Source organism: Pyrgilauda ruficollis, unplaced genomic scaffold (genome assembly GCF_017590135.1).
Source record: "Pyrgilauda ruficollis isolate IOZ18807 unplaced genomic scaffold, ASM1759013v1 scaffold399, whole genome shotgun sequence".
Classification (NCBI taxonomy): domain Eukaryota; kingdom Metazoa; phylum Chordata; class Aves; order Passeriformes; family Passeridae; genus Pyrgilauda; species Pyrgilauda ruficollis.
In genome coordinates this window covers 54,532-62,720 of record NW_024525478.1, presented here as the reverse complement: position 1 = coordinate 62,720, position 8,189 = coordinate 54,532, and the positions used below count along the sequence as shown (strand labels likewise).

Genomic DNA, 8,189 nt, shown 5'->3' with positions numbered 1-8,189 from the left:
CTGGGGGGCCCGGAGGGCATGGCGGGGAGTTGGGGGGGGCATTGGGAGGGCACTGGGGGACACTGGGGAGGCACTGGGAGCACTGGGAGGGGACTGGGGGGGCACTGGGAGCACTGGAGGGGCACTGGGGGTGGTGTCCCCCCTGGAAAGCGGGACCTGGGGGCGTTCATGAGATTTTGGGGGACGTTAGGAGATAGGGCACTGGGGGCCCTGGGAGGGGACTGGGGGGCACTGAGGGCACTGCGAGGAGCTCGGGGGGGCATTGGGAGGGCACTGGGGGACACTGGGGAGGCACTGGGAGCACTGGGAGGGGACTGGGGGGGCACTGGGAGCACTGGAGGGGCACTGGGGGTGGTGTCCCCCCTGGAAAGTGGGACCTGGGGGCGTTCATGAGATTTTGGGGGACGTTAGGAGGGTGGGGGGCATTTTGGGGGAGTCCGTGGAGTTTGGGGGACATTGGGTTTGGGATCATTGGGGTTTGGGGGTCAGTGGGTTTTTTGGGGCCGTTGGGGTTTTTTGGGGCCGTTGTGGTTTGGGGCCATCAGGATCTCCAGGCTGGGGTGGGGGTCTCTGGGTGTTGGCACTGGGGGTCTCCTGCCTGATGGCACTCTGGGCTGGGGTCTGCGACCATCCCTGGGGGAGGGGGGCACACGGTGGTCCCTGAGCCGCCCCCTCCCCCCAGGTGAGCAAGACGGGGGCTGAGGGGGCCGTGCTGGACGAGGCCAAAAACATCAACAAGTCCCTGTCGGCGCTGGGCAACGTCATCTCGGCGCTGGCCGAGGGCACGGTGAGACCCCCGGAGCCCCCCGAGTGTCCCCCAGCCACCCCGGGTGTCCCCCAGCCCCTGTTGGGTGCCCACTGGGTGCCCACCATGGTGGCTGTTGGGTGCCATTGGGTGCCCACCATGGTGCCTGTTGGGTGCCCACTGGGTGCCCACCATGGTGGCTGTTGGGTGCCATTGGGTGCCCACCATGGTGGCTGGTGGGTGCCCATGGGGTGCCCGCCATGATGGTTCTTAGATGTACAATGAGTGTCCACTGCCATGGCCATTGGGTGCCCACCATGGCGTCCATTGGATGTCCATTGAATGCCCACTGGGTGCCCACTGGGTGCCCATTGGGAGGTCATTGGGCACCTACCGTGATGCCCCCTGGGCGCCTGCTTGGTGCCTGCTGTGCCGGGCACGGCGCGCCCTTGGGTGCCCGCGGTGCCCGCGGTGTGAGCGGGGCCGCGCTGAGCCCGCGTGTGCCCGCAGCTGACCCCAGCTGCGCCCTGGGCCAGTGCCTGAAGCGGCTGCGGCGCCCCACGGCCGAGGAGTTCCAGCGCTTCCTGCCCTGGTTCCTGCAGGACCGGCCCACCCTGCAGTGCGCCAAGGGGTGAGTGGCACCGTGGTGGCACTGGGGTGGCACCGCCGTGACACCAGGGGTGTGGTAAGGGGAGCACCCACGGGGGTAAATGCCACCCAAGGGGACACGGAGTTTGGCACTGTGGAGGCTCCTAGGGGTGGGTGGCACCTGTGGGGACACTGAGGAGCAGGGGACACTCAGGGGGAACACCCAGGGGTGGGTGGCACCTGTGGAGGACACCCAGTGCTCAATGCCACCCACGGGGTGGTGGCAGCCAGGGACAGGAACACCAGCGTGGGCACTCCCCGGCCTCCCCCCGGCTGTCCCCCGGCTGTCCCGCGGGGGTCCCGGCGCTGACGCCCCCTCCCCCCGCAGAAGGCGTACGTGCCCTATCGCGACAGCAAGATGACGCGGATCCTGCAGGACTCTCTGGGCGGGAACTGCCGCACCACCATGTTCATCTGCTGCTCGCCCTCCAGCTACAACGACGCCGAGACCAAATCCACGCTCATGTTCGGCCAGAGGTGGGGGGGCTGGGGGTGCCCCCCGGGAATGGGGGTGTCCGGCCGCACCCCGTCCCCCCGCCTGCTGTGCGCCCCCCGCTCCGTGCCCAGAGCACCCCGAGACCCCCCGAGACCCCCCGGGGCACCCACGGGGACCCACGGGGCACCCATGGACGGCAGCGCACCCCAACAGCGCCTGCTGCACCCCAACTGTGCCCAGTGCACCCCAACTGTGCCCAGTGCACCCCAACAGCGCCTGCTGCACCCCAACTGTGCCCAGTGCACCCCAACAGCGCCCAGTGCACCCCAACTACACTCAGTGCACCCCAACAGCGAATGCTGCACCCCAACAGCGAATGCTGCACCCCAACTGTGCCCAGTGCACCCCAACTGTGCCCAGTGCACCCTAACAGCGCCTGCTGCTCCCCAACAGTGCCCAGTGCACCCCAACAGCCCTTGCTGCACCCCAACTGCACTCAGTGCACCCCAACTGTGCCCAGTGCACCCCAACAGCGCCTGCTGCACCCCAACTGTGCCCAGTGCACCCCAACTGTGCCCAGTGCACCCCAACAGCGCCCAGTGCACCCCAACTACACTCAGTGCACCCCAACAGCGAATGCTGCACCCCAACAGCGAATGCTGCACCCCAACTGTGCCCAGTGCACCCCAACAGCGCCTGCTGCTCCCCAACAGCGCCTGCTGCACCCCAACAGTGCCCAGTGCACTCCAACAGCGCCTGCTGCACCCCAACTGTGCCCAGTGCACCCCAGCTACACTCAGTGCACCCCAACAGTGCCTGCTGCACCCCAACGGCGAATGCTGAACCCCAACTGCCCCCAGTGCACCCCAACTGTGCCTGCTGCACCCCAAATTCACCCATGGTGTCCCAGTGCACCCCAACAACACCTGCTGCACCCCCACTATCTCCAGTACACCCCAACAGCTCCTGCTGCACCCCAACTACACTCAGCGCACCCCAAGTGCCCCCAGTGCATCCCAACTGCTGTCAGTGCGCCCCAGCTGCTCCCAATGCACCCCAAGTTCACCCATGGTGTCCCAGCCACACCCCCACTGCCCCAGTGCACCCCGACTGCCTTCAGTGCACCCCAAATTCCTCCCCTTCACCCCAACTGTCCCCAGTGCCCCCGAGTGCCCCCAGTGCCCCCCGAGTGCCCCCCGCGTGCCCCCCGAGTGCCCCCTGCACCTCACGGGGGCTGCGCTGGGGTCCCCAAATCTGGGAGGGGAGGGGAGGCAGGTGACCCCCCTGGGGTGACCCTGGGGTGCCCGGTGAGGGGAGATGGGGTGCCCGGTGAGGGGTGCCAGTTTCGGGGAGCAGTGGTGCCAGTTTTAGGGTGCCGGTTTCGGGGAGCAGGGGTGCCAGTTTCGGGGTGCCCTCCCCTGTGTCCCCTGTGTCCCCAGGATGACGAGATCAACCAGCAGAGCCAGATCATGGAGAAGCTCAAGCAGCAGATGCTGGACCAGGAGGAGGTGAGGGCCCTGCCCCCGCAGACCCCCTCTGTGTGACCCCCCCAGACCTTCCCAGAGCCAGGCACCCTCTGGGACCCCTCTGGGACCCCAGCCCACACCCCCTGGGCCCCCTCACCCTGAGGGCCTGGGACCCTCCAAACCCTGACCCCCCAGGACCCCCATGTGGCCTCACTGGGACCCCCCAGGGCTCCTTCAGGACCCCCCAGAGACCCTCCAGGACTCCTCTGGGACCCCCAGTTGTGACCTCAGGCTGACTCTGCCAGGACCACATTGGGACTGGTCCCAGGACCCCCCAGGACCCCGACCCTCCCCCTCGACCTCTAGGTCTCCTGGGGATGCCCACCATGACCCCTGGACCCCACCATGACCCCTGGGACCCCCACTCTGCTCCCTTGGACCCCACCATGACCCCTGGGATGCTCACTGTGACCCCTGGGACCCTCACCATGACCTGTGGGACCACACTCTGCCCCCTGTGCCCCCCACCATGACCCCTGGGATGCTCACTGTGACCCCTGTGCTCCCCACCATGACCCCTGGGACCCTCACCATGACCCCTGGGACCCCCACCATTACCCCCTGTGCCCCCCACCATGACCCCTGTGCCCCCCACCATGACCCGTGGGACCCCACTCTGACCCGTGTCCCGGTGTCCCGGTGTCCCCGGGGCAGGTGCTGGCGGCGGCGCGCGGCGGGGGCGAGGCGGCGCGCCGGGAGCTGGCGGCGCTGCGGGCCGAGCACGGCGCGGCGCGGGCCGAGGTCACCGAGGCCCCTGTGTCCCCTGTGTCCCCTGTGTCCCCTCTGCCCCCTGTGACCCCTGTGACCCCTGTGTCCCCTGTGACCCCTGTGACCCCTGTGTCCCCTGTGACCCCTGTGACCCCTGTGTCCCCTATGTCCCCTGTGACCCCTGTGTCCCCTGTGTCCCCTGTGTCCCCAGGATGACGAGATCAACCAGCAGAGCCAGATCATGGAGAAGCTCAAGCAGCAGATGCTGGACCAGGAGGAGGTGAGGGCCCTGCCCCCGCAGACCCCCTCTGTGTGACCCCCCCAGACCTTCCCAGAGCCAGGCACCCTCTGGGACCCCTCTGGGACCCCAGCCCACACCCCCTGGGCCCCCTCACCCTGAGGGCCTGGGACCCTCCAAACCCTGACCCCCCAGGACCCCCATGTGGCCTCACTGGGACCCCCCAGGGCTCCTTCAGGACCCCCCAGAGACCCTCCAGGACTCCTCTGGGACCCCCAGTTGTGACCTCAGGCTGACTCTGCCAGGACCACTTTGGGACTGGTCCCAGGACCCCCCAGGACCCCGACCCTCCCCCTCGACCTCTAGGTCTCCTGGGGATGCCCACCATGACCCCTGGACCCCACCATGACCCCTGGGACCCCCACTCTGCTCCCTTGGACCCCACCATGACCCCTGGGATGCTCACTGTGACCCCTGTGCTCCCCACCATGACCCCTGGGACCCTCACCATGACCCCTGGGACCCCCACCATTACCCCCTGTGCCCCCCACCATGACCCCTGTGCCCCCCACCATGACCCGTGGGACCCCACTCTGACCCGTGTCCCGGTGTCCCGGTGTCCCCGGGGCAGGTGCTGGCGGCGGCGCGCGGCGGGGGCGAGGCGGCGCGCCGGGAGCTGGCGGCGCTGCGGGCCGAGCACGGCGCGGCGCGGGCCGAGGTCACCGAGGTGCTGGCGGCGCTGGAGGAGCTGGCCCGGAGCTACGACCGCAAGGCCCAGGAGGCCGAGGACACCGGGCGCCACAACCGCCGGCTCGCCGACGAGCTGGCCCGCACCGAGGTGAGGCACGGACACCGGGACGGACACTGGGACGGACAGGACAGACACCGGGACAGGGACAGGGACAGGCACAGGGACAGACGGGACAGACACCGGGACAGGGACAGGGACACTGGGACAGGCACAGGGACAGGCACTGGGACAGACACCAGGACAGACAGCGGGACAGGCACAGGGATAGCCACTGGGACGGACGGGACAGACACTGGGACAGGGACAGGCACAGGGACGGACACTGGGACGGACACTGGGACGGACACTGGGACGGACACTGGGATGGACGGGACAGACACCGGGACAGGCACTGGGACAGACAGTGGGACAGACACAGGGACACTGGGACAGACACAGGGACAGGCACAGGGACAGCCAGGACATCCACCAGGACAGGCACAGGGACAGGCACAGGGACAGGCATTGGGACAGACACCAGGACAGCGGGACAGACACAGGGACAGACAGCGGGACAGCCACTGGGACAGACACTGGGACGGATGGAACAGACACTGGGACAGGCATAGGGACACTGGGACAGCCACCGGGACAGCCCGCAGAGCATCGGTGGGGCTGGGAGCTCAGTGGAGAAAACAACGGGAACCCTACAGGGAAACCAATGGGAAACCCTACAGGGAAATCTGTGGGGAAACCAGTGGGGAAATAAATGGGAAATCCTACAGGGAAACCAGTGGGAAATCCTACAGGGAAATCAATGGGGAAATAAATGGGAAATCCTACAGGGAAACCAATGGGGAATCCTACAGGGAAATCTGTGGGGAAAATAATGGGGAAATCAGTGGAGAAACCTAACTGGGAACGCATTTGGGACCCCAATGGGGAAACCAACAGGAAAAATAGCAGGGAAATCAACGGGAAAGTCTACAGGGAAATCATGGGGAACCCAATGGGGAACCCAGTGGGAAACCCAACAGGGAAATCAGTGAGGAAATCAGCTGGGAACAACATTTGGGACCCCAATGGGGAAACCAACAGGAAAAATAGCAGGGAAATCAACGGGAAAGTCTACAGGGAAATCATGGGGAACCCAATGGGGAACCCAGTGGGAAACCCAACAGGGAAATCAGTGAGGAAATCAGCTGGGAACACAGTGGGGAACCCAGTGGGAAAAAGAGCAGGGAAATCAATGGGGAAACCAGGGGAAACCAATGGGAGCCCTGGGGGAAACCCAATGGGGAAAACAACTGGGAACCCAGTGGGGAAAGCAATGGGGAAAACAGCAGGGAAATCAGTGGGGAAAAGAGCAGGGAAATCAGTGGGGAAAACAATGGGGAGTCAATGGGAACCCAATGGGGAAACCAACAGGGACACCAGTGGGAACCCTACAGGGAAACGAACCAGGAAACCCAGTGGGGAAATCACTGGGAACTCAACAGGGAACACAACTGGGAGCCCAGTGGGGTCCTACTGGGAGCCCAGCAGGGAAACACCACGGCAAAACCTCCATGGGGTCCCCACCAGGACTCACACTGGGGTCCTGCTGGGAATTCCCACAGGAACCCAGTGGGGATTTCCAACAGGATCCTACTGGGAATCCAGCTGGGAACCCTGCTGGGACCCTGCACTGGGAATTCCAGTGGGGTCCTGCTGGGAGCCCAACAGGAAACCCAGTGGGGACTCAGCTGGGATCCCTGCTGGGACTCCCCCACCGGGAACCCCAGAGTGGCTGTGAATCCACTGGGAAACCTTCTGAGAGCCCCCAGGGGCACCCCACAGGGATTCCCAGCAGGATCCTCCTGGGAATCCCCATGGCCAGTGGGGATTCCTGCTGAGGGCTCCACAAGGTCACAGTGGGAACCCCTGGGGGTGTCAGACTGGGACCCCCAATGGGCTCCTACCGAGACCCCGCTTGGGATCCCTGCTGAGATCCCCCCCAGATCCCGCTGGTAACCCCAAACAGGATCCTCAACCCCACTGGAAAACCTGCGTGGAGCCCACTGGGACCCTCCCCCTCTGACACAGCAACGCCCAAAGCCCCCTCCCCCAGGCCCAAACTGGAGCTCCCAAACCCAAACTGGGATGCTGTGAGCCAGAGAAACCCCAAAACAGGAGCCTCAAACTTGGGAGCCCCTAAACCCCAAACTGGACCCCAAAGAGGGGACTCCCCCTCCCATCAAGCCGCACCCCAAAAAGAGATTCCCCCCAAGCAGAAGAGAGGATTCCCCCTGCCTCAAACCAGTGCCCAGACTGGGGAACCCTGCCCTTGAACTGGGGTGCCAGGCTGGGTGCTCCCCTCGGGTGGGACCTTGAGGTGCTGGGGGTGGTGCCACGGTGGCGGTTCTGGGAGTCCTGAGGGGCGCTGGGGGGGCCAGGATGGGCGGGACTGGACGGGACTGGGCAGCACTGGGTGGTTCTGGGCAGTACTGGATGGTACTGGGCAGCACTGGGCGGGACTGGGCAGTACTGGGTGGTTCGGGGCAGTACTGGGTGGTACTGGATGGTTTTGGGCGGTACTGGGCAGCACTGGGGTGTGCCAGGGCATGCTGGGAGTGCGGGCACACCAGGGTGCCAGGGCTGTGGGGGCTGTAGGGGCACAGGGAGCACAGGGGCACAGGGGGTGCCAGGGCTGTGGGGGCACAGGGAGCACAGGGGGCACACGGGGGTGCCAGGGCTGTGGGGGCACAGGGGGCACAGGGGCACAGGGGGTGCCAGGGCTGTGGGGGCACAGGGGCACAGGGGGCACATGGGGTGTCGGCAGTGTTGGGGTGCTCAGGTGCGGGGGTGCCCGGGCGGCCCGCAGGATGTCCTGGGTGTGCCCTGGTGGCCCGGGGGGGTCCCGGGGGGTGCCGGGTGCCGCTGCCCGCAGTGCCAGCGCTGTCGCTGTGGCAGGCCACCACGCTGTCGCTGGAGTCGGAGCTGTCGCGGGCGCGGGAGCTCGGGGGGCAGCAGCGGCGCCGCGCGGCCGAGGTGCTCAACGGGCTGCTGCGGGACCTGAGCGAGCTCAGCGCCCTCGTGGGCAGCGGCGACATCAAACTGGTGAGGGCACCGGGGCACCGGGGCACGGGGGGAGCGGGGGGAGCGGGGGGACACAGGGA

The 8,189-nt window shown here is 66.5% G+C and overlaps 1 protein-coding gene across 1 annotated transcript in view; it reads left to right on the top strand.

Moving 5' to 3' along the window:
• LOC121358517 (kinesin heavy chain-like) overlaps positions 1 to 8,189 on the top strand; it is a gene marked incomplete at its 5' end in the record, with an annotated part of 22,397 nt that overhangs the window by 2,365 nt on the left and 11,843 nt on the right. Inside the window, 8 exons of the mRNA XM_041476745.1 lie at positions 683 to 787; positions 1,722 to 1,870; positions 2,990 to 3,104; positions 3,269 to 3,337; positions 4,010 to 4,156; positions 4,275 to 4,343; positions 4,933 to 5,139; positions 7,984 to 8,130. Of these exons, the coding sequence (XP_041332679.1) occupies positions 683 to 787; positions 1,722 to 1,870; positions 2,990 to 3,104; positions 3,269 to 3,337; positions 4,010 to 4,156; positions 4,275 to 4,343; positions 4,933 to 5,139; positions 7,984 to 8,130 (1,008 nt within the window). The remainder of the gene's footprint in view (positions 1 to 682; positions 788 to 1,721; positions 1,871 to 2,989; positions 3,105 to 3,268; positions 3,338 to 4,009; positions 4,157 to 4,274; positions 4,344 to 4,932; positions 5,140 to 7,983; positions 8,131 to 8,189) is intronic.